The 26,427-nt window shown below is 40.1% G+C and overlaps 1 protein-coding gene and 1 long non-coding RNA gene across 9 annotated transcripts in view; one reads left to right on the top strand and one right to left on the bottom strand.

The window, feature by feature from the left end:
- The window catches only part of NDUFAF6 (NADH:ubiquinone oxidoreductase complex assembly factor 6), a 107,680-nt gene extending 81,553 nt beyond the window's left edge, over positions 1-26,127 (bottom strand). The window contains exons 1-8 of one of the 7 annotated variants that reach the window (XR_002523896.2): positions 24,265-26,127; positions 22,370-22,841; positions 16,641-16,740; positions 13,161-13,283; positions 6,662-6,718; positions 2,591-2,693; positions 2,060-2,107; positions 1,134-1,267 (exon numbers count right to left, since the gene is read on the bottom strand). Coding sequence is in view for 6 of the 7 variants with exons in the window: in XM_021942515.2 (XP_021798207.1) it covers positions 1,134-1,267; positions 2,060-2,107; positions 2,591-2,693; positions 6,662-6,718; positions 13,161-13,283; positions 16,641-16,740; positions 22,370-22,566 (762 nt within the window). In the remaining variant the exon portion in view is untranslated. Of the gene's footprint in view, positions 1-1,133; positions 1,268-2,059; positions 2,108-2,590; positions 2,694-6,661; positions 6,719-12,274; positions 12,399-13,160; positions 13,284-16,636; positions 16,741-22,369; positions 22,842-24,264 lie in introns of those variants that run through there. The other 6 variants (XM_021942515.2, XM_021942516.2, XM_021942514.2 and 3 more) reach the window with 6 other exon arrangements.
- On the top strand, positions 6,057-11,854 carry LOC116276387. Of its 2 annotated transcripts, none has more exons than XR_004185884.1 (3): positions 6,057-6,144; positions 6,250-6,348; positions 11,767-11,854. It is a non-coding gene; the product is annotated as an uncharacterized LOC116276387 (long non-coding RNA). The 2 variants fall into 2 exon arrangements; XR_004185883.1 differs by lacking the exon at positions 11,767-11,854 and adding an exon at positions 7,234-7,312.
- Positions 26,128-26,427: the final 300 nt, after the last annotated feature.

Here is a 26,427-nt window from a genome sequence, read left to right as displayed (position 1 = left end):
GTGTGGAGAGAGAGAAAAAAACAAGAATGAGAGAGTGATACTTGGAACATGCAACAAGATTTTTTGTTTTTTGAGACAGGGTCTTAATCTGTCACCCAGGCTGGAGTGCAGTGGTACAATCATGGCTCATTATAGCCTCAATCTCCCAGGCTCAAGGGATTCTCCCACCTTAGCCACCTGAATAGCTGGGACTACAGGTGTGCACCAACACATCCAGCTAATTTTTGTATTTTTGGTAGAGATGGGGTTTCCCTATATTGCCCAGGCTGGTCTCAACCTCCTGGACTCAAGCGAGTCTCCCAAAGTGCTGGGATTACAGGCATCAGTCACTGCGCCTGGCCACAACAAGATGTTAATTAACAAGTTGTAGGTAAAACGAAAATATACAAGCAAGAAAACAAACATACAAAAAGTTTGAAAGAACAGATAATAATGAATCTCATATAGAAAACAAAGTTCTCGCCAGGTGCAGTGGCTCATGCCTGTAATCCCAGCACTTTGGGAGACCGAGGCGGGCGAATCACAAGGTCAGGAGATCAAGACCATCCTGGCTAACACGGTGAAACCCCATCCCCACTAAAAATGCAAAAAATTAGCTGGGTGTGGTGGCATGTGCCTGTAGTCCCAGCTACTTGAGCGGCTGAGGCAGAAGAATCACTTGAACCCAGGAGGCGGAGGTTGCAGTGAGCTGAGATCACGCCACTGCACTCCAGCCTGGGCGACAGAGCAAGACCCTGTTTAAAAAAAAAAAAAAAAAAGAAAGAAAACAAAGGTCTCATAAACAGATATTTAAAATGGATTACTTACTCCAATAAAATTAAATAAGGAACAGGCTAAGGTGAACACTAGGAATATTTACTGCAGTTGCTTGGAAGGGAGGAAGGCATCATGAAGCTATACCAAAAGAGGTTCTCTAGACATTCCTACTCAAAGCTCCTCTAGAGACCTAAAATGCCTGATGGACACAATTCTGACTTGATAACTCTGGGATAAAAAGAGGAAGAGCATTTTTAGTAAGCAATAAGCATTTCTTTCAAAGCAATTACTTGAATAGACTAAGCAAAAAAGCAAAAGATAACTTCCTTCCCCATATTCCTGAGGTAAATATTCAAAGGTACAAATTACAACCTTACCAGCATACAGATATCCATGGGAAGGAACACCTTTCTTCTGCTCCCATGATATGGTGTTGCTCTCAAGCAAGTGACAATGCCTTGCGCTTTTCCAATATGACTTGCAGCATGATCTGCATGAACGTCCTTTATACCTACGATTTCAGAAATTATACAGGGCTGCTCTATTCTAAGTGCATAATAAATCAATAGAACTAGCACAGAGAAATCAGCTAAACATGTAAAAATAGACATATATCCTATGTTTTATCTGAAAAAAACAGGATTTATGAGTGAAAAACTGGGCACAAAAACAAGTTGACCATTTACCACTAGCAGATATCTAAATCTCAATCTCAACTTTTAAACGAGAGTTTTCCTCAGACTACAGCACACTAAGAACACATTTAGAATTTTAATCAGCTATCATGGAAAAACTTTACAAGTCTTCCATTTCTTCTCCTCTGTGCAATTTCCATATGACCTCATTTTAAGACTATGCTTAACAAACATTCTGCTCTTTGCTCCCTCCTTTCATTGTGACGGTAAACATGTCACCAGAGCTGTGGGCCAGAACAGGCCTGGGAGATGCAATGGGGACTTGTATTATTCTTTTAGGGAGGTATAAAGATATATATTACCTTCTTCAAATAAGATGGTATTGTCCTTGGCCCAAATAATTTCCTCATTTCAGTAAGACCTCACTAACTGGCAACAAAGTCAGAGAAGAAATCCTACCATCAAACTTTTGTTTTTAAAAAAGCAGAGAAAGAAAAATCTCAAAAACTTTTATAAATGCAGTTTTAGGCCGGGCACAGTGGCTCATGCCTGTAATCCCAGCACTTTGGGAGGCTGAGGCAGGCAGATCATGAGGTCAAGAGATCGATACCATTCTGGCCTTGTCTATACTAAAAGTACAAAATTTAGCTGGGTGTGGTGGCACGCACCTGTAGTCCCAGCTACTCGGGAGGCTGATGCAGGAGAATCACTTGAATCTGGGAGGCGGAAGTTGCAGTGAGCCGAGATTACGCCACTGCACTCCAGCCTGGGGACAGAGCGAGACTACGTCTCAAAATAAAATAAAATAAAGTAAGTGTGTTTTACTTCTTCTACTTTTCTTTTTCCATGAATAAGTATTATTAACAGGAAAGGAAGAATCAGGTTATAGGCCTTCCAAACTGTAGGAGATGCTACAGTAAAAAAGTAAAGCCACCTGCAATTACCAGAGTATTAATTTCAACATTCCCATGAGGAAAGTAGCTGTGTGAGAGCCTGAGTCTTGGATTACTCTGCATTACAAAGAAAGAGATATAAATTCCTCTTCTTGCTAACAACCACCACCACAAAAACTGTTCCTTTACAGATAGTACAAAGGAAGACTTCAGTGCTAAACTGGTCAGACTGCCAAATTATGAAAACGTGAAATCTCAAAGGTATTTTACTGGAAAAAAGAAGTATGAAACAGAAAAACAACTTACCCAATATTTCTAGTGTTAAGTAAAGAAGAGAGCTCTGTGTGTTTTCAGCATAATTTTCCAGTTCCTTGATATTACGATATGCTTTATCATCTAGATTTTTTTCCTACATCAAATAAAATGCAAATAAAGTCTGTTGAACTGTCAGTATTTTATAAAGAAAAGGTGCTGTTTTTTTTGCCCCAAAGAACTGAATAATAATGAATAAAAATATTTAGTATATGTTATTTAGTACACAATAAGATAAAACATTACAATATTAAAGTTCTACATATTCAATACTTTCAAATCCACCACCTCAAAATAAGACATCAGGAATAATATCAATGTACAAATCACCATGGACATGGCATTGTTTTTTAATTTCATCTGAAGCCCAAGTTATCAAAATAAACTGACTTTACTGAGCTCTTATGTAAGCACTTTAGACATTATCTTCTTAACCCGAACAATCCCCCCACCAAGAGATAAGGAATTCATACTTTCCCCATTTTACAAATGAAGAAACTGAGGCATGGATCCATTAACATGTCCAAGGACACACAGTTAATAAATAAATGGTGGGGACAGGAACCCACATATGTGACTCGTGAATCTACACAGTCAATGAGGAAAAGGTACCTAGAAAAAGAAAACAGAAACCAGTGCCTACCCCATCCCCCAAAAAGAAACCATGCTCAATAAAATAACAGGGTTGATTCCCTAAATACACTATATGCAAGAAACAGAAAAATGAGAATCTAATAGCAAGAACACTTAGCCACTTTTATAATAATACATTTACGAAGATTATTATTAGGGCAAAATATTATACCCTATTTCACCCTCTTTAAAATCAGAAGAAACTAACACCAGCATCAAATGCCACATGCAGGGTTTTAAAAAAAAGAGGCCGGGCGGGGTGGCTCATGCCTGTAATCCCAGTACTTTGGGAGGCCAAGGTGGGTAGATCACTTGAGGTCAGGAGTTCAAGACCAGCCTGGCCAACATGGTAAAACCCTGTCTCTACCAAAAATACAAAAGAAGTCAGCTGGGCATTGTGGCGGGTGCCTGTAATCCCAGCTACTCGGGAAGCTGAGGCAGGAGAATCTCTTGAACCTGGGAGGCAGAGGTTGCAGGGAGCCGAGATCATGCCATTGCACTCCAGCCTGGGCAACAAGAGTGAGACTCCATCTCCAAAAAAAAAAAAAAAGAAAGAAAGAAAGAAAGGAAAAAGAAAAGAAAATGACACCAGCAATGATTCCAGAAAAAAAAAAAAAAATGCATCCTTTATGGTTTGTTAAATTCAGACATAACTAACATACCATAAAATTTATCCCTTCAAATAATACAATTCAGTGGTTTTTAGTATGTACACAAAGTTGTGCGGCTATCACTATTATCTAATTCCAGAATATTTTAATGACCCCCAAAAGAAAACTTGCATCCATTAAGCAGACACTTCCCATTTCCCCCTCCCCTCAGCCCTGGCAAACCACTAATCTACTTTTTGTCTTCATAGATTTGTCTATTCTGGGCACTTCATAAAAATGGAATTGTATAATATGTAGCTTTTTGTGCCTGGCTTCTTTTAATTAGCATAATGTTTTCTTCATCTACTGGTACTTCATTTTTTTTAGTTGAATAAATTATTAATAATATTCTATTGTATGGATATACAATATTTTGTTTAACAACTAATTAACAGACTATGAGTTCTTTCTACTTTTGGGCTATCATGAATAATGTTGCCACGAACATTCATATACAAGTTCTGGGTGGACGTATGTTTTCATTTCTCTTGGGTATAAATCTAGGGATAGAATTTCTGGCTCTATGGTAACTCCTATGTTCAACTCTTTGAAGAAAAAGTAGGCAAACTATTTTTCCAAAGCAGCTGCACCATTTCACATTCCCGCCAGCAATGTATGAAAGGTTTTAACATCTCCCTGTTTTCACCAATATTTGTTAACGTGCATCTTTTTTTATCACAGCCATCCCAACAGCTGTGAAGTGATGTTTCTTTGTTTTAATAAGCATTTCTCTAATGAAAAGATGTGAAACACCTTTTCAGATGCTTATTGGTCATTTGTATACCTTATTTGCAGAAATGTCTACTCAAAGTCTTTCCCCATTTTTAAATTGAGATTTTTTTATTGTTGAGTTGTAAGTTTCTTGCATATTTTAGATCATTGTCCCTTATCAGATATATAACTGGCAAATATTTTTTTCTTTTAGTACAATTTATCTATTTTTTCTTTTCTTGCTTGTGCCTTTGGTATCACATCTAAAAAACCATTGCCTAGCTAGGCGCAGTGGCTCACACCTGTAATCCCAGCACTTTGGGAGGCTGAGGCGGGTAGATCACAAGGTCAGGAGATCAAGACCATCCTGGCCAACATGGTGAAACCCTATCTCTACTAAAACACACACACAAAGCTGAGTAGTAGTCCCAGCTACTCAGAAGGCTGAGGCAGGGGAATTGCTTGAACCCAGGAGGTGGAGATTGCAGTGAGCTGAGATGGTATCACTGCACTCCAGCCTGGCAACAGAGCGAGACTCCATCTCAAAAAAAAAAAAAGAAAAAAAAAGAAACTACTGCCTAACCTACAAATCACTAAGATTTACACCTATGCTTTCCCCTAAGAGTTTCAGTTTTAGCTCTTACATCTAGGTCTTTTAATCTAGTTTGAGTTCATTTTTGTATATGGTGTGAGGCAGGGGTCAAAACTTATTATTTTGCAAAAGGTATCCAATTGTCCCAGCATCATTTGTTGCAAAGACTGTTCTTTCCCAAGTGAAATGTCTTGACACCCTTGTCACTCAACTGACTATAAATATATGGGTTTATATCTGGACTCTCATTTCTATTCCATTGATCTATATGTCTACCCTATATCAGTAACACACAATGTGATTACTGTAGCTTTGTAGTTAAGTTCTGAAATCAGGAAATGTGAGCCCTCTAACTTTGTTCTTCTTTGCTAAGATTATTCTGGCTATTCTGGGTCCCTTGCATTTCCATATGAATTTTAGGACCAGTTTGTCAATTTCTGCAAAAAAGAAAGCTGGAATTTTGATAAAAATTGCATTGAATCTACAGATCAATGTTTGCTCACAGTTCTTTACTTTTAAATATCCCCCCTTCAAAAGCCAAGTGTTATTTTTCATTAAACTAAAATGGTGTCTCTGTCTTGGGTTCTCTAATTTTCTTTACCTTGTAAAAACAGAAAAGATGACACCTGAAAATAGGTCTTCTTAGCTAATATCTCTTTTTGGCTTCTTCTGATTATTGATACAGCCTATAGCTAGCAAACTGTATCTAAATAAACTAAGTAAACTTACATTTCCATGACAACAGCATGTAATTAATATCAGGCCAAGGGGAACACTGACCTAACAATGCATCAGAAAGGTCACACATGTTAGGCCATGTCACACAGCAATTCACTGACTTGGCTGGACCTAGAACTAAGTTCTAAGAATTTAGTACAGGATTCCATTCACTGGAACTGTCAGACTTTCTTTATGCCCTCTACTATTTAGACACAGGTCCAAGTACTGGGGTATACATAAAGGTATGTGCATGACTAGTCAAGTATCTGATGATATTAAGGAATAATTAGTAATTTTTAAGGTATGATAATCATATTATGGTTATTTTTTGTCTTTATCTTTTTAAGATACATATGCATTTATAAATCAGATGATAAGATGTCTGGGATTTTCTTTAACATGTCACCAGATATTCTACACATGCAAAGTATTCTCTCTACTTTTATGTAAGTATGAAAATTTCCTTTTAAAAACAAAATTGTGGAGTGTGGTTGTGCATACACATGCCTCTGCCTGGGTGCCTGTCTCAATGTGAGGGTATGGGGGGTTGATGTGAGTAGCATGCAAGGGTAAAGTATGAATAAAATGACATGGTTCTCTAAAATTTTCCATCCTCTAAAATATTAATACACAATCAAAATATTTACTTCCTGAAGAATTAGCTTAAGAATTAAACAGGAAGAAAGAAAGAAAGAAAAAAATAAAATAAAATAATTAAACAGGAAGAAAAAGCTTAAAACTTGAACAATTTCGACTTACTCTTTCATCAATGATTTTCATAAGCCATCTTTTAGTCAGATTATGTCTTTTAACAGCCTAAAAGACAAAGAGTATTATAAGTTTTCAGAAAGTACTAGAAATGACTTCTGTAGAACTGAATAAAATAAACAAACCAAATACAAAACTAAGTAAGGAAACATTTGTAATAACTCATCACCAGATAGACAGCTATGTTAAAGAAATATCAAGGAAAAAGAAAACGTCCCTAGAAAATATTTCAAAACATTTACAAGATTATATTTCTAATATTTTTCTACTAACTTGTCTTTTTTTCCTATACTGCTAATAATTTAACAATTCCACTTTCAAACAAAAACAAAACAAGAATTAAGCATCAAATACTGAACTTCTCTATTATGTGATATACCCCGACATTTTATTTTTTTAAATTGTAGAGACAGCGTCTCACTATGGTGCTGGTCTTGAACTCCCAGGTTCAAATTATCCTCCCGCCTCAACCTTCCAAAGTGTTGGGATTATAGGCATGAGCCACTGTGCCTAGCCACCCTGACTTCTATGCTTACTCATTACACGCAAATTTTTTTCCACAGGGTAAAGATTCTATTTAGCAAAAGTAACCACTCCTCCAAAAACACAGTAACTAAAATTCCAACAAAAATAATCCACATGGTAAATTGTTACCTTAGCAAGTAAAGACACTCCAGTAGGAAAGAGCTCACCTAGTGCTCAGACACTTGTCTCTACTACAATTCTCCTAAAAGGAATCAGGGCTCTCGAGAAATGGGTGATTCCAAAGGTGAGGCAAGGGAGAGATTCAAGAGGATCCTAGAATATCTTATTGTGTCAGAAAATAAGAAAGTGCTCCAAAAAATGATGGAAGCGTGTCACAAGGACATAGCAGCCACTGTGAACGAGTTCCCCCTGTCCAAAGCTGGAACAACCTGAACACCCAAATCAGTACATGAGTGAATTATAAACTGTAAAAAACAAGAAATCATGTGTCGACACCAATAATTAATAAACAAATAAATAAAGGAAAATAAGAGCTCATTCTTATAGCAGAATGCTAAGTGCCAACTGGTAAATGTGGACCAAGTGCTGAGGTTGAGAAGTTATCATTTTGCAACCATAAGAGTAAAGACTGAATCAGACAAGAAGCATTAATGGCTACTAAGTTTAGGGAGAAATTTTGATGAGAAGGAGGATATTTACAGTCTTAAAGTCTCTCCTCAAAAACTGTTGATTACTGCAAGTGGAATTACAGTGGGAAAACCAGGCAAAATTGTGACTAAGTAATAAAAATTAACAATGCCATAAAGGACAAGTGGATGAAGTGTGCCCCTACATGTGATACTCTGAGAAGGACGTACCACCTATGAAGTATGCTGCCAGCTAAGAATCCATAACTTCAATCTAATCATGACAAAACATCAGACAAATCAAAAATTAGTGTTCTATTTTAAAAAGATGAGGTGGGGGGATACTCTTCAAAAATATCAGTGTCACAAAAGGCTAAAAAAAAGGCCGTGGAAATGTTTCAGATTAAAAGAAACTATAGAGACATGACAGTTAAGTACTTGACCCAAGATCAGATCCTCCACTGGAAGGGAAAATGATATTGTGGACATTATTAGGTCATCTGACAAAATTAGAATATGAATGGAAAATTAAATAAAATTGTTCTATCAAATTTAAATTTACTAAAGCCAGTAACTGTTCTGGCCGTGCACAGTGACTCACGCCTATAATCCCAACACTTTGGGAGGCCAAGGCAGGAGGACCACTTGAGTTCAGGAGTTCAAGACCAGCCTGGGCAACATAGCAACCTCATCTCTACAAAACATTTAAAAATTCGCTGAGCATGCTGGTATGTGCTTGTAGTTCCCGCTACTCAGGAGGTTGAAGGAGGAGGATAAAGCCCAGGAATTCAAGGTTGCAGTGAGCTATGATCACCCCACTGCACTCCAGCCTGGGCAACACAGCGAGATCCTATCTCTAGGAAAAAAAATAGAAATTAAAAAAATAACTGTCCTTATTATATGTATCATTATTCTTAGAAAATATTAGGCCAGGCGCAGTGGCTAATACCTGTAATACCAGCACTTTGGGAGGACAAGGTGGGAGGATAGTTTGAGCTCAGGAGTTTGAGACCAGCCTGGGCAACACGGTGAAACCCCTTTTATTTATTTATTTTTTGAGATGGAGTCTTGCTCTGTCGCCAGACTGGAGTGCAATGGCACGATCTCAGCTCACTGCAACCTCCACCTCCCCAGTTCAAGCAATTCTTCTGCCTTAGCCTCCCAAGTAGCTGGGACTACAGGTGTACTCCACTATGCCCAGCTAATTTCTGTTTTTTTTTTTTTTGAGACGGAGTCTCGCTCTGTCCCCCTGGCTGGAGTGCAGTGGCGCGATCTTGGCTCACTGCAAGCTCCGCCTCCCGGGTTCCTGCCATTCTCCTGCCTCAGCCTCCCAAATAGCTGGGACTACAGGTGCCCACCACCGCGCCTGGCTAATTTTTTGTATTTTTAGTAGAGACGGGGTTTCACCATGTTGGCCTGGATGGTCTCAATCTCTTGACCTCGTGATCCACCCGCCTTGGCCTCCCAAAGTGCTGGGATTACAGGTGTGAGCCACTGCACGTGGCCATGAAACCCCATTTCTACAACAACAACAAAAAATTAGCCAGGCATGGTGGCGGGTGCCTGTAGTCCCAGCTACTTGGAAGGCTGAGATAGGAGGATGGCTTGAGCCCAGCAGGTGAAAGTTGCAGTGAGCCGAGATCACGACATTCCACTCCAGCCTGGGCAACAGAGCGACACCCTGTCTCAAAAAAACACAAAAAATAGGACAGGTACGTAGCTTACACCTGTAATCCCAGCACTTTGGGAGGCCGAGGCAGGCGGATCATGAAGTCAAGGGATTGAGAGCATCCTGGCCAACCCCCGTCTCTACTAAAAATACAAAAATTAGCTGGGAGTTGTGGCACACACCTGTAATCCCAGCTACTCAGGAGGCTGAGGCAGGAGAATTGCTTGAACCCAGGAAGCAGAGGTTGCAGTGAGCTGAGATCACACCACTGCATTCCAGTCTGGTGACAGAGCAAAGCTCCATCTCAAACAAGAAAAAAAGAAATTATTTACCGAGGCCAGGCATGGTAAAGACTGAATCAGACAGTTCGCTCACGCTTGTAATCCCAGCACTTTGGGAGGCCAAGGTGAGTGGATCACTTCAGCTCAGGAGTTCAAAACCAGCCTCGGCAACAAAGTGAGACCTCATCTGTACTAAAAATTCAAAAAAACATCAGCTGGGTGTGGTAGCATGTGTCTGTAGCCCCAGCTACTCAGGCCCGGGAGATCAAAGCTACAGTGAGCCAAGACTGTGCCACTGTATTTCAGCCTGGGTGACAGAGTGAGACCCTGTCTCAAAAAAAAAAAAAAAAAAAAAGTCAAGCCTGTAATCCCAGCACTTTGGGAGTCCGAGATGGGCGGATCACGAGGTCAGGAGATCGAGACCATCCTGGCTAACACGGTGAAACCCCGTCTCTACTAAGAAATACAAAAAACTAGCCGGGCGAGGTGGTGGGCACCTGTAGTCCCAGCTACTCGGGAGGCTGAGGCCGGAGAATGGCGTGAACCCGGGAGGCGGAGCTTGCAGTGAGCTGAGATCCGGCCACTGCACTCCAGCCTGGGCTACAGAGCGAGACTCCGTCTCACAAAAAAAAAAAAAAAAAAAAAAAAAAAGGAAAAAAAGAAAATATTCACCAAATTTTTTAGGTTAGGATTATGATGTATATAACTTACAATCAAATAAAATTTATCACAAAAAAATTATGAATGTGAATACACATATAGGGGAATAGGAGAAGGAGGAGAGGAACGAGAAACTGCATATGTGAGTGAGGAAAAATGATTAAACAAATGGGACAAAATATTAACAATAAGTGGGCCAGGCACAGTGGCTCACACCTGTAATCTCAACACTTTGGGAGGCCAAGGTGGGAGGATGGCCGGAGCCCAGGAGGCCAGGAGAGGCAACATAGTGAGACCTCATCTCTAGAAAAAAATTATTTAAATTAGCCAGGTGTGGAGGCACATGCCTGTGGTCCCAGCTATTCAGGAGGCTGAGGCAAGAGGATCGCCTGAGCCCAGGAAGTTGAGGCTGCAGTGAGCCATGTTTGCACCACTGCACTCCAGCCTGCTGAATCTGGGTAAAGGATATGGAGGTGTTTGTCCTGCTTTGAATTTCATAACTTTCTGAAAGTTTGGAATAATTTCCAAGTAAGTTTTTAAAATGTTTTTTTTCTGCCATGTCAACATTAAGCATAACATATTTTCACAATAAATAAATATAGTAGTGAAACATAAAATCTAGGGACATGCTACACTTCAACTAAGACTCCCAGATGTCACTGATACTAAATGTAAAGGCCAGCATGCTCATCAATATGTATTACATGACAAAGGTGTATGTATGGAGAACAGAGCCCACTTTGCCTGGCAGGAATCTAACAGAAGCTAAAAGGGTTACATGGCGTTAGTTCCTAAGTGTTCTCGGCACTACTACTACTACATGGCAGGACTCTCCCCATAGGCCCCTCTTCCAAATCCCAGGAATCAGCCAATCAGTCATTACGGATTCCTGCTCTTGTTTTATTTTACACTTGTCTGGGCTGATGGGCATGTTTGATTTTGTAGACCTTCAAGCACCATTCCTAGCATGTAAAAGTACTCAATAAATATTTAATAAATGAAAACGCCCAACTCCCATTTACTCAAGGCTGACGCTATAATGGCTGTAGATTCTTGATTATAAAATACAGCTCTGATTCTGAAGGAAATCAGAGACCAAGGTAAAAAAGTAAATACTTTAAAGAAGTTAGAAATCTGCTGAATGAAGTTTGAACTCTGGAAACTGAAGCCAAATAGAATAAAGAACTTGGTTACAAACATAAATTCAAACTGCAGCTAAAATTCATACACAGAGAAATGGGGAACCCATACAGAATGGATAAGAAATTATAAATACTCAACTATCTTGTACCCTAAAAATAACAATGAAACAGTGCAACAGAAAAGTGCTCTCTGGATAACACATTGTCATTGTTCCATCTATTTAATCCCAAGAACCCAACACTTCAAATACCCAATATGCCCCATATGCTCCAGCAGGATGGGGAAGGAGAGAGAACATGCAACAAGGACAACTGCACTGAACAAGACCTGCATCTTTCAGATATTCACATTTAGCATCAACACTGGTCACATCAGAAAGCCAGCCAACATTAACCATCAAAATTCAAGCACCTATTAAAATTGGACAATTTACCAACCCTAAATTGGCACACATGTAAACATTTTGTAATTCAGATGTATCTTCTGGTTTTTTAAGAGAAGCCAAGGAAAGATAAATTTGCATCAAAGGACTCTCTAATCTTCCACATATTTCCTGACAAAGGCTAGAACCTTTTATGCAAGTCTTAACATAAACCTCCACCTCCACTATACTCCGGTTTACATGTAAAATAATAAATAGAAAGGGTTTCTGGATTTTAGGATAACTTTTTAGTGAGTCACCTAGGTTGAGCTTCTTGAAGTGGGATGAACAGAGGTAAAGAACTAATCTAATACTCACAGCTTCCCATCCACTTTTTCTTCTCAATCCCTAGTTGTAGGGGTCTGGCTTTCCATCTTTACTGGGGCTCTGTGAAGTCAATCTGGGGCCCAGAAACTGGGCCTGCCTCTGCTGGTGCGCAGACCTGAGAAGAGGTGTACCACTGTCAGGTCTGTGGGTGGCTCCTGTTACAGAAACCCTCTTTTGGCAATCATTGCATTACAACAGGGACACAGATCGGAGATGAAAGGTACCTAATTCCCTTCCTCCTCTCATAGTTTAGAACATTTCTAAGCCATGTGTGGCTGCTTATGAGTGAGGGATCCATACAGCTGCTTTATTATAAAACCATTTACGACATACATTTAGCTATACAAATAATACTCTAGCCCATAGGTTTCCATTCTCTAACACCTAAAACTCAACAATGGATAGGTAATTCTATCAAACTAGACAAGGCAAGTTTTAGATTTGTATCTGGACAACACTGAGAGTAAGTCTCCAATCACAAAAGATTAACACGTGTTCTACAGCCCAGAACCTGGATTAAAACACTGGTATAAGGAGCTGCTGTTAGGCAGAGAGAACAGAAAATTTTACTTGCTATTGCATCAAAATGTGCAGGATTTAAATTCTGCAGGCAAATATGGAAATGTGGAAAATACAAGTTATTATATAGAGACTAATTCTTCCTTTTTCCTTTAATAAACGAATACACAAAAGACCTTTGTAAATTATTAGTGGGTGATTTTAAATTTCTGTGCCAAAACTATAACAGCTCTGAATACATAAGCCTAAGAATATTTTCAGAATAGATTCCACTATAATCACCAGTACCCAAATTGTATCCATCAAAAAGTAGACTCGAATAATATTCTTACAAATCAAAAGTAGTAATTTTTTTTACCTTCCATAGTTCAATGGCCACAGGCTGATGTGGTGGTTTGTCACAGTATATATCTTCCACAGTTTTTTTCCAAAACTGTATTCGCATCAGTCCAATTGTTTTCTCAGAGACTGAGTCTTTAACCTACAAATAGGGTTTAAAAACTTTAGCAAATGCATTCTACTCTCTAAAAAATCAGTATATTTGAGGGAATTTTTTGAGTTAATGTAACTGTTCTATATTATGACTATGGTGGCAAATACATGACTACATTTTTTAAAACCTATAGAAGACAACGAAGAGAGAATTTTACGCATGTACTTTCAAATAAATTCATTTATTCATTCTTTAATCTTTTTTTAAAAAAAGAAGATTATTAGATTGTCTCCCTCACTCACTACTAAGAATGGCCTTCTGGCCGGACGCAGTGACTCACATCTATAAACCCTACACTTTGGGAGGCCGAGGTGGGTGGATCACCTGAGGTCAGGAGTTCAAGACCAACCTGGCCAAAATGATGAAACCCTGTCTCTACTAAAAATACAAAAAATTAGCTGGGCGTGGTAGTGGGTGCCTGTAATCCCAACTACTCAGGAGGCTGAGGCAGGAGAATCGCTTGAATCCGGGAGGCAGAGGTTGCAGTGAGCCAAGATCACACCACTGCACTCCAGCCTTGGCGACAAGAGCAAAACTCCGTCCAAAAAAAAAAAAAAAAAAAGAATGGCCTTCTTAGGTTGAGGCAAGAATCACCAACACAAGCTAAATCTAGGAGGTAAGTTTGGATGAGGAATATGGTCTTAAAAGGTCTCCTCACAGGCTGCTTATTAGTAGCAAGGGAAAAAGGATTAACATCTTGACTCAGTGACTAAAATTAACATTACTGCTGGGAGTCAGATAGATATTTCATGCCTCCTTGTGACTCTAAAGAGGACACAGACCACTTACGTAACATTACTCTAGGAATCCGTAAGTTTAATATGATCCTGATGAAAAATAAACCCCAAATGAGAACCATTTTAATTCTTAAAAGAAGCAATATTATTTAAAATATGTCAATGTCACAAAACGCAAAGAAAGGCTATGGAAATGTTCCAGAATAAAGGAGGCTAAAGAGACAGAAAACTAAATGTAATACGTGATCCTAGATTAGATCCCATAGAGAAGGGGAAAAAAATGCCATAAAGGACCTTACTGGGTCAATTGACAAAACTGAAAACCAGATGGTAGATCAAATAAAAGTATTGCATCAATGTTAAGTTTATTTTCTCGTAAGTGTCCTGTGGTTATGTAAGGATTATCCTTATTCTTATGAGATACACACTCAAGTTTATAGGGATAAGGGTCATGGTATAGTCAAGTTACTCTAAAATGATTCATAAAAAGAGAAATGTACATATACACATATGAGGATACAATGATAATGCAAATGGGACAAAATATTCACAACAGGGTCTGAGTATTGTTTGTACTACTCTTACTTTTCCATATGTGAAATTACTTCCAAATACTCTGGTGGTGGGTGGGTTTCTTAGCAATGTTTAGTGTTCAGATCCCAGTGGCATACAGTACAGCAGCAAGAGTAATCCTTTCAAAATATAACCAAGAGGTGATGGCTCTCTGCTCAGAACCCTCCAGTGGCTTCCCATCTCACTCAGTCATAGTGATTTTAATGGTGTCTCCAAGACCTTACCTTTCTGACCCAGGTGCCCCTAACTGAATCTCCTCCCACGCACCCTGCCCTGCTCTGCTGGACCACCTGCCTTCTTCTGTTCTTTGAGCAGGCACACTTGCACCTCAGAGACTGCACTTGCTGTTCCTTCTGCCTAGAAAACTCTCTGTCCACATATCTGTACAGCTCACTCCCTCACCTCCTTCAAATCTCTGCTCCAATGCCACCTTGCCTGTGAGGTTTCTCCTAACCATCCTACATAAAACAGGAACCCCTGGTGTACCCAGCCTTCACAGCCTCCTTATCCTGCTTTATTTCTCTCCATCTGACACGTTACACAATGATTTATTTGTTCATTGAGTGCAGACCCTGTTTCATGTCATGTGCATATAGCATTGAATACAGTCTATATAAAGTGCCTGCATTCAGTCAACACTTGTTGAATGAATGAATAAACAAGACTCTGTGTGCAAAGAAGTAGCAAGATGTACAAAGTGTATAAAGAAGTACAAAGTGACAGAATTCAGAAGGACCTCTGGGGGTTTATTAAAAATAAAATTGTATTGACTGGGTGCAGTGGCTTATGCCTGTAATCCCAGCCAGCACTTTGGGAGGCTGAGGCAGGAGAATCACTTGAGGCCAAGAATTTGAGACCAGCCTGGACAAAATAGCAAGACTCTGTCTCTGAAAAAAAGAAAAAAAAAAAAAAAAACTGTTTTTAATTAGCCAGGTATAGTGGCACATCTACAGTTCCAGCTACTTGGTAGGCTGAGGTGGGAGGATCGCTTAAAGCTCAGGAGTTCAAGGTTACAATAAGCTGTGATCATGCCACTGCACTCCAGCCTGGGTGACCTGTCTGTAAAATTAAAAATTAAAAAATTAAATTTTAATCATTTAAAAAGGATAATAAAGACCAAGGTGGGAACTATTTATGGCTAAACGGTGACTGATTTAACATGCTGATGTACAGTTTACACTTGAAAAAGCATGAGGTGAAAAATCATAACCCATGACTTCCAGGAAGATACCAGAGGAAAAAAGAGCCAGTCTATTAGACTTTCTGCAGACTCATAGTTGTGAATCTCAGTTGTGCCTCGGTGCCATATTCACATCCTTTTATTTGTTCCTTGTTCACTTCCTACTATATTCCCTGCGAATCTGTGTCAAAATTTGCTACTCTCTTTAAGACTCTGAACCCTCTCCTGCTCCCTCACTCCCAATATCTGACCTCTCAATTTATGACTAAGAAGATTAAGGCTGTTTCAGTTTTCACTCTCTCATCTCCATCCACTATTTCAATTTATTTTGTATTTGTACATATTCTTTCCATTCTAAAGAAGAAAAAAGGATCTCTCCTTCCTTTGGAATTCTTAGACAAAAGTGAATTAATATGATCTAAGGTCCTGGTTTGCTACAATTGCTTTCATTCCCTACTCACATTAAAGCTAAAACCTCAATTTAAAAAGTGCTTTGAAAAACTGCTATATACATGTAAATTATGCAATTGTTGGAAAGAATAAGCAGTAATTCTCTGACTAACCTATTTAATTAACAGACAAATGTGCAACGTTAATGGCACAGTTTTATAATATCCTCAGGAAGAGAAATAAAAAATTCCAGAATGGCATTTATAGAACCATTAAGTTCATTAGATAGTTTTATTTTTGGTATTGAATTATTAAGCCTAAACAGTTAGCAGGGAAAAGAAATCACTAGCAGAGACCTTAAACACATCTAACATATAAATTACAACTATATTTCTTTATTGTTCAGCATTAAACACATTATATCACCATTTTCCAATTAATATTTTAAGGTATCTTAATACCAGCCTGAGCCAGTTCCACATTAAAAGCCCTCAGTGCAAAAACAGAGCTTCGGGATTCTGCAGGGAGCAGCAGGGAGCATAAATAACCTTCATAATCCCGTTTCCTGTAACAGACAGAAAAAAAAGACAGTTACTCTTCACTTTCCAAGTTGCACATAAAAATACTGACCAAAATTAACTGAAAACAAAAAGGCTTCAGGTTGGGCGCAGGGGTTCGTGCCTGCAATCCCAGCACTTTGGGAGGCCAAGGCGGGCGGATCACTTGAAGCCAGGAGTTCAAGGCTAGCCTGGTGAAACCTCATCTCTACTGAAAATACAAAAATTAGTTGGGCATGGTGGCATGTGCCTCTAATCCCAGCTACTTGAGAGGCTGAGGCCCGAGAACTGCTTGAGCCCAGGAGGCGGAGGTTGCAGTGAGCCCAGATTGTACCACTGTACTCCAGCCTGGGTGACAGAGCAAGACTCTATCTCAAAAAAACAACAACAATGTGAGGCTTCAGTTCAGAAAGGGCCTGACATGTCTTATTTTTTATATCTGTTCCTTAAAAATTATGAAAAATGTACCCCAATGCCACCTAATCTCTATTAATTTACTTTGACTTATGTAGTACTTATAATTTTAACTGTTTCAGAATCACTTTTGTTTTAGTAAGAATTCAAATGAGCTTCAAAAGTACAAATCAAGTTAAAATAGTTCCAGCAAATATTGGGGTGAATGTATGGTTTTTAAGACACATAGATACATAGAAAGGCAGAGATAAGACATAGAAATTCATGGAGGACTGTGTGCACACATACGTTTCCTTGCAACACCTGCTGAAAGAGCCTAGAAATAACAATACCCCCAGCCTCCACCCCATATTTCCAGTATTGGTGAACACACCTAGCACCCAGATCTTGGTTTCTGAAACCATTCTCCACTGAAAGAAACTAGGGCTCTGATATTTGGATATTTGTCTCCTCCAAATCTCATATTGAAATGTGACCCCCACAACGTTAGAGGTGGGGCCTGGTGGGAGGTATTTGGGTTACAGGGGTGGATCCCTTGTGAATGGCTTGGTGCCATCTCCTTGGGAATAAGTGAGTTCTCTATTAGTTCATGCTAGAGCTGGTTGTTTAAAAGAGCCTGGCACCTCCTCCCTTCTCTCTTTTGCTTCCTCTCTTGCCATGTGATACGCCTGCTCCCCTTCATCTTCTGCCGCAAGTAAAAGCTTCCTGAGGCCTCGCCAGAAGCTGAGCAGACACTGTGCATGCTTCTTGTACAGCCTGCAGAACCATGAGTCAAAGAAACCTCTTTTCTTTATAAATTACCAAGTCTCAGATATTCCTTTATAGTAATGCAAAACAGACTAACACAGGCGCCTGGAAGGAATGACTGACTTCATTCCTAGGGCAGGGAAAATACAAGGTAAGTCTGAAACATCTTCTTGAGCAGTAAGTAAAGAAATGTTTAAAGAATGGAGGAAACTTCTCAAAAGAACACAGAAACTAGCTTAACAGAGCTCTCACTGGCCAAGTCCAGAGCAATTTCAGGATCAAAAAATAATGATAGGGCCAGGCATGGTGGCTCATGCCCATAATCTGGCACTCTGGGAGGCAGAGCAGGGAGGATGCCTTGAGGCCAGGAGTTCAAGACCAGCTTGGACAACATAGTGAGACGCTGTCTTTACAAAACACTTAAAAAATAAAAAAATTAGCTAGGCATGGTGGCATGGGCCTGTGGTCCTAGCTACTTAGGAAGCTGAGGTGGGAGGATTACTTGAGCCCAGGAGTTCAAGGTTACAATGAGCTATGATCATGCCACTGCACTCCAGTCTACAGGAGATTCTGTCTGTAAAATAAATAAATAAATAAATAAATAATAGTAACAATTTGAAACAGGACTCTATGAGCCTGTACCAATAAAAATTAATAAATAGGAAGAGAAGGAAAAACCTGACAACCAATACAATGACTACTATTAAATTTAGAAGACATGATGGAATTTTTAAAAATCACCATTTGATAACTATCATGGTATTAACTGATTCAGATAAAAATCATCAATAAATGCCCGAAAATGTTAAAGGGGTAAAAGTTTGATGGAAACAGAATATTTACATAGTACTGAAGTATCTCTCCACAAAGTGTGCATTTCTTGCTTATAATTAACATTTTTAATTAAGTTTACAAAAAAAAAATCTGGAAGTCACCTTTGCAACCACAGGTTAACATCATAGTAATAGGACAAATCAATGTCATGTGCTTCCTGATACGATATGGAGAGAAAAGCTGAGTGTCCCTTCTGTGATATTCCTGCCGAAAATGCATGTCATGAGAAAATATTAAAAACCCAAATCAAAGGAGATTTCTACAAAGGAACTGGCCTATTCTCTTCAAAAAAAATATCAAGCTCATGAAAGCTAAGACTTAAAGAATTGTTCCAGATTGGAGAAGACTAGAGAGATATAACTAAATGGAGTACATGATTTTGGATGTATGAAAAACCTAATAAGATAATCAGCAAAACTTGAATGGGGCCTGTGGATTAAATGGTAATATTGGATCAATATTAATTTCCTGATTTTGATGGCTGTACGGTGATTCTACGGGACAGCATCCTTGTACTTATGACATATAGACCAAAGTATTAAGGGCAGATAACGGAGTATCATGTCTGCATCTTATCCTTAAATGTTTCAGAGTGTTAAAAATGAGGGAATCTGCTAAAGAGTATATTGGATCTCTGTGTACTATTTCTGTAATTTTTATGTAAATTTACAATTACTTCAAAATAAAATGTTACGAACATATAGACCTTACCATATTCACTCCAGGAAAGATGACTTAAATATAAGGTACTTACCAGACTACTTACCTACTTTAACACACTGGAACCTTCTTACAAAACAATATTTAATATGAGTCTAACCTGGGTCTCACCCCATAGAGTTTAGGTACTAAAATTCACATTGTTTCCACTTTTCAACTGGTTCACATTTTGTCAGGTCCCTAACAGAGAACTTAAACTGCTTCTAGTCATTCCCTTGACAATCTCCCCCAATTGCCACATAAACCAAACGAAGAGGTCACAAACAGTAACCTTGCTATCTCAAGAGTACTACTAAAAAGATCTCACCCTAAGCAGTTTCACCTACAAAATGGTTCCCCAAAAGTTTCTAAGGACAGCGAAGGTAAAGCAGCTCTATAATTGACATTTTAAAATTGTATTTTAACATAAAAAGTCTCTGAACTTCAGAAGTGTTTAAAACACTTGAAGTTGGCCGAAGTTGGCCGGGCGCGGTGGCTCAAGCCTGTAATCCCAGCACTTTGGGAGGCCAAGACAGGCGGATCACGAGGTCAGGAGATCGAGACTATCCCGGCTAACACGGTGAAACCCGTCTCTACTTAAAAAGTACAAAAAACTAGCCGGGCGAGGTGGCAGGCGCCTGTAGTCCCAGCTACTCGGGAGGCTGAGGCAGGAGAATGGCTTAAACCCGGGAGGCGGAGCTTGCAGTGAGCTGAGATCCGGCCACTGCACGCCAGCCTGGGCAACAGAGCGAGACTCCATCTCAAAAATAAAATAAAATAAAATAAAACACTTGAAGTTAACATGAAACAGTGAGAAAAACACTGAATGGGAATCAAACTACAATCTTAACTTCCATCACCAACTGATTATTAATAGAAATGACACCAATGGCTCCTATTTCCCAATTTCTAAATGAAGCTTATTAACCTATCAAAGTTATCTCCTAAAAATAAGCAGTATGTGAAGTACTTCAAGCTTCTTAGAGGGAAATGAAAAATGAAATGAAGATATAATAGAACCGTAGCAACATTTGGAAAATAAATCTTCCACACAGCTAAGGATTTGCCCTATTAACAAGTTTATTTTTTAATTTTGAATGGAAATTTTTCTAAACAATATTACCTCCTTCAACACATTAAACAGGATATACTGATTAGCCATTTCTTCATCACTTAGATCATTGTTATAAATATGAATTATTGAACTATGGATATACAAGGATGTCCTAAGCATCTAACCAAGATCCAGTTACCTGAGAGCTGTCCCAGACAATGAGAAATGCCATATTATGGATGTATATATAAGAGCTTTATGTGGCAATAGGGCCAATAACCTCTCATTCATTCTAACATTTATGCAGTGCCTACTATGTGCCAGGCACTGTTCCAGACACTGAAGATGGGTACTGACTTGAATTTAGTCAAGAGAGACAGATGTATGAGAAACAAGCACATGGGGTATTAGGATTGTTGTGCATTAGTACCATGGACCTGTGCCCCTGAGGCACAAAGGAAGTGATTCTCTGGTGAGACTGCAGTAAAGAACATTACTGCACTTCAGCTCCACCAGTAGTACCTCCTCACCTTCTCACTACAGCCTGAGGCTCTGCGTTTATCCTCCTCAAAGTCAAAGTCAGAGAAGCCTATGTAAATTAGGCTTGAGATTTTCGCAAGAAAATCTTGTTTTGACACTGTCTTCCAGGCTAGAGTGCAGTGGAGCGATCTTGGCTCACTGCAACCTCCACCTCCCAGGCTGAAGCGATCCTCCCAGGTCAGCCTCTGGAGAAGCTGGGACCACAAGCGCGGGACACAAGGCCCAGCTAATTTTTGTATTTTTTTGTAGGGATGGGGGTTCACCATGTTGGCCAGCCTGGTCTCAGACAGCTAGGCTCAAGCAATCCGCCTATCTCAGCCTCCTAAAGTGCGGAGATTACAGGCGTGAGCCACTGCGGCTGGCCCACAATTTTTAAAAAGTGATTATAAACAAAACACTGAAATGCATGTATTTTGTTGTGTTATGCTACTTTTCTCTAAAATGGAATTTTTTTAAAAAAGGTTTTATTTGCATAATGAACTTCAAGGTAGTTCAGTTATTCGAGTACTTTTGATAAGTCCTTGAGACCAAGTACTTCGAGACCTTACCCCACTCTTTCAAATGAGATGCAGAAGGGCATCGGGGCTTAAGCCACTGGTGTCAGCAGTCAGGCCTAGATTCCCAGGGGCCCCTGCCGCATGAACCAGGTGACCTGATTTATCCAACCCACCTCCACAAATGATTAAGGAACGACACCCAAGTGCCAGGCCTTCCTAGCGCGCCGCCCAACAAACAAAACACTTCAGGGTTCTGACTTTATGAGGCTATTCTTGTGAACCTCTGGCAAATTATCTACTCACTATAAAAACCCCGTTTCCTTGTATGTTAAATGAGGTAATAATGACTTCCACTCACTGTGCCCTTACTATATGCCAGGCATTGTTCTAAATTCTTTATTACTCACAACCTTAAATGATAGGTCTACATTTGTCCGTTGCAACTTGTAACGAAGACTAATTACTCGTAATCTACTTTGCATAATGCCAGGCACACAGAACTCAAAGTTGGCTACCGTTGTCATTAAAATTAATAGACGTTCTGTGAATAAAAAAGGTTATTCATGCAAAAACGCTGAATTCGGTTAAAATTAAGGTTCGGATAAGGCGACAAGCGTGGGCAGTCGAAAGAATTTTGCCATAATTTTGTTACCCATGTGAATGTTCCTGTGGGCTCGCTGCCTCCGTACACCCACACGCGGCGCCCACTAGAACGCACACCCAGAAAGGCACGAGGAAGGCGCCGGTCCGCTCTCTCAAACGTCAGGTCGGACGCGAGGCGCAGCCGCTCCCACCCCGGGACCCCGCTTCCCGACCACCCCCGCCCTCCCTGGGAAGGTCGCGTTCGCTCACCGCAGCAGCTCCAGGCAGTAGTGGTCAGTGCCCCAGGTGCCCGGTCCGCTGGCCGCAGCCACGCTCCGCCCAGACACCTCCGGCCCGGGCAGCCGCCGCACGCGCGCATACAGACCCAGAGGCGGCCGGCGGCAGCACAGGCCGGGGATGCCAAGCCGCAACGGTCCCCAGGCAGAGCCTTGCACGGAGGCCGCCATGACGCCGGCACTGCGTGCCCTTCGACCTCACGCAGTCGGCGCGCAGCTACGCCCCCGCCACGCCCCTGCAGGTCCCCTTAAGCTCCTTTGAGTCGCTGGAAGGCCGCCTCCGGACGCCGCTTGAAGAAGAGCCAGGTGTCGCTGTGGTCCTCTGCATCTGGGCCGCCGCTGCGACTCTTTGACCCTCGTTCCAGGAAAGACCCGCCCAAGTCCGTCCGACCCCTCCTGGACTCTTCTCCTTCCCCGACGTGTATCCACAAGCGACCTCAGAGCACCTACAAGAAGGGATGGGTGCTGCTGGTGAAAGAAGTAGCTGTCAGAATCACGCCCCACCTCCCCTATACCCTAAATCCACCATGAGGACAGAACACCTTGCATCGTTTCTCAACAGCTGCGCCCTTGGCACTTTGGGCGCAATAGCGCTGTCCCGCTCGTTGCTGAAAGTTTGCCATACGTGAATGCCCAGGCTTGGTGACCACCAAACGCCCACACGCCCCCAAAGGCCTCTGGAAATGTCGCCCTGTTTGGGAACTACTGGCCACCTAACACCTCCAGGAGAAAAGCACACACATCTCTGAGAGAAGCCACACAGTAGGCCATTATCAACCACTACCTATAGCTCACCTGTTTGCTCTCTTTTTTCTCCCACTATCCTCTGGGTTCCATGTGGGCAGAGCCATTATTTTGTTTCCTGCTTTATCCCCAATGGCTGTCACTTAAAAATTGTGGAAGCTGAAGTGCCTCAGTTCACATAAATAGTAAGTAGTCAGGTAAGATCCAAACATTCCAAATATCTGTGTTATTCCACAGTCTTATTTGGACAGGGAAGGGAAGTGAGGAAGGCCGTAGACCAGAGCCTGTTTTTCTGGGGCTCCAAGGTCCAGCATGGAACTCCAAGGAGTCAAACTTCTCAACGTAAACCTGACCTTTCAGGTCCTTAGGAAGATGTATTTATCAAGGCAGGAAAACAGAGCTTTTGACAGTTTACTAGCTTGATTTATAACTTTTTTTTTTTTTTGAGACAGAGTCTCACCCTCTCCAGGCTGGAGTGCAGTGGGGAGATCTTGGCTCACTGCAACCTCCACCTCCCGGGTTCATGCGATTCTCCCGCCTTAGCCTCCAGAGTAGCTGGGACTACAGGCACACGCCACCACATCCAGCTAATTTTTGTATTTTTAGTAGAGATGAGGTTTCACCATGTTGGCCAGGATGGTCTCGATCTCCTGAGCTCGTGATCCACCCACCTCAGCCTCCCATAGCGGTGGGATTAACTTTGAATATTTGTTCGCATGGTATGTTGGCCTCCTTTGGTACTCTTACCTTCAGGCCCTTCAAATATTAGAGGTGGGTCTAGCTGCTACCAACTAGCTGATCCCAGCCAGCAGTTGCCTACACTTGAATCCCAGTGACACCTCTTGCCTCCAGATTTGCCTAGACTTTTCTTGCTGTGGCCAGACTGGTTCTTTCTAAAATGTCCATCTGATCATGGCGTTTCCCTACTTGGCAGCATTTACTGTGTGTTGTATGCAGTCCCTCCATGATGTGGCCTCAGTTTACCTTTCTGCCGCAACTCTGGCCACTTGCCTTTGTGACTCTAAGTTAATGTTTCTGTTTAAACCCAAGGGAAAGCACCTTGTTCTCTGGACCTAAGAACTCTAACCAATTCATGCAACTTTGGTTTTTACTCTCTGAGATTACCTCTCTTCATCCTGTGTAGTAGCAGAACCCCGGTGGCAGGTCCTTTCATCACCAGTGATTGGTTCAGGACAGTGCATATTTCCCTGATCTGGCCAATCAGACTTGAGAACAAGTCTACTGTGGTGCTTCTGAGAAAGTTGCTTCACTAATAAAAGGAAACATAAAATTCAATATACTACATATGAAATATTCTTGGCAAAAAGGCTTAACATCAAGTTAATTAAGCTTCTAAATCTAATTTTAAAGTTTCTAAGAAAAAGACAAGAAACAAGATAAATGATACCACGGGGAAACAAATCAGAAAAATTCGAAAGAAAAACCCAATATCACTCCTGAGATCAGGTTATAACAGGTCTGCACCTTCCATATTTCATCTTGGGTTCTCTCTCTCGCTCTCTCTCATCACTAACTCTGTGGGAAGCTAGCTGCCGTGACACATGAGGGAGATTAGTCCTTTGTCTGTAATATAGATCATTATTATTTTCCCCAGTTTGGTTTAGTTTTGTCTTTGCTTGTGGAATCTTTGCCATGCAGAAATTTTGCAATATATTTTTATGTAGTCAAATTTACAATATTTACTTTTATGGCTTCTGGATTTTGCACAGTCTTTGGAAAGGCCTTCCACATTTAAAATGTGTTAAAAGAATCCCTTGCCTTCTTCTAGTCCTTCTGGTTTCTCTTGTAGTACCTGTAGATTTCACTTTTTTACATTTCTTTCATTTTTTTGTTTTTGGAGGGGTAAATATTAGGAAGATATGGATCCAACTTTTTTCTTTATATCTAGTAGTTGTCTTACTATCATTTATTCAGTATTCCACCTTTTCCTCCTTTGATTTGAGATGCTTCCTTTTTCACAGAATAAACTCATGCATATATTTTGTGTCTATAGTGTTCCATTTGTCTATTAACGTTCTAGTAGTAAGCTCTTTTAACTATTGCGTCTTTACAATATGTTTTCATAGATATCTAATAGGGCTAGTCCTTCTTCATTACTCTTTTTCTCTTCCCCGGTCTTCCTGGCCATTCTTGTTTATTTTCCCATTCGACTTTTAGGATCAGCTTTTCGATTAAAAGAATTCTGAAGGTAGTTTTATTACAGCTATGTTAAATTTATACCTAGGAAAACTGGTATTTTTATTATATTGAAACTTCATCAACATTTTTTATTACAGCATTATAGTTAATCTTATTGATATATATAACACATTAACTATGCCCTTATTCAATCCTTGTATTTTCCACAGTTAAATAAATTTAGATGAACCACTATTAAAAAAGAAAAACAATTTTTCTATACTTATGCAACACTTCTGACACTAAATGTATAGATCTTCCACACCAAGCATTTTCAGGACTACACAGTTAGGACAGAATCCACAGGTTCAGAGCTCAGCCTCACAAGGCTGCCCCCTACTTTGGACACCAGTAGCAATTAGTGAGTCCTCAGATTACCCATGCTTTTGTTTGACTTGGCTACAAATCAGGAATTTGCAGGACCTTCCTCCTCAGGTTTGATAATTTGCTATGATGGCTCCCAGATATCAGGGAAACACATATATATATTTACTGGTTTATTATAAAGGATATAGATGAAGGTCAAAGAACAAATATAACACATTTATAACAAAAGATGCTTCTCTCACCCCTATCAGTCAGGAAATTATAAGGCTTTTAGGAGCTCTGGGTTAGGAACCAGGGGTAGAGACCAAATATATATTTCTTACTGTTACAATTATGGTTAAATTTTTGCTCATATCTGTGATTATTACCTTATAATATATTCCTAGAAATAGAATCACTAATCAAAACTGTGCATCTTTGAGATATCTGGCATTGACAAATTTCTTACCAAATAAATTATATACTCCCACAAACTGTGGATAAAATACTAGATTTATTAAATTTTTAAAAATAGCCTTGCTACTCTAATAGGCAAAAAGTGGTATCTCACTTTTCTTCTTTCTTTTCTTTCACTAGTTTAAACTTGTCACTAGATATATCACTTTTAATTTGTACTTATTTGACTATTAATGAGACATTTTTTATTTATTACATGTTTGTACTCAGTTTTGAGCATTTTGTTAACATCTTTACCCATTTTTTAAAGTTAAAAACTTAGTCATTTATTTCAAAGTATAAATTTTTTCTTACCCATTTTTATTT

Source organism: Papio anubis, chromosome 8 (genome assembly GCF_008728515.1).
Source record: "Papio anubis isolate 15944 chromosome 8, Panubis1.0, whole genome shotgun sequence".
Taxonomy (NCBI): Eukaryota; Metazoa; Chordata; class Mammalia; order Primates; family Cercopithecidae; genus Papio; species Papio anubis.
The sequence above is the reverse complement of the archived record's forward strand: the minus strand, read 5'-3'. Positions and strand labels throughout refer to the sequence as shown.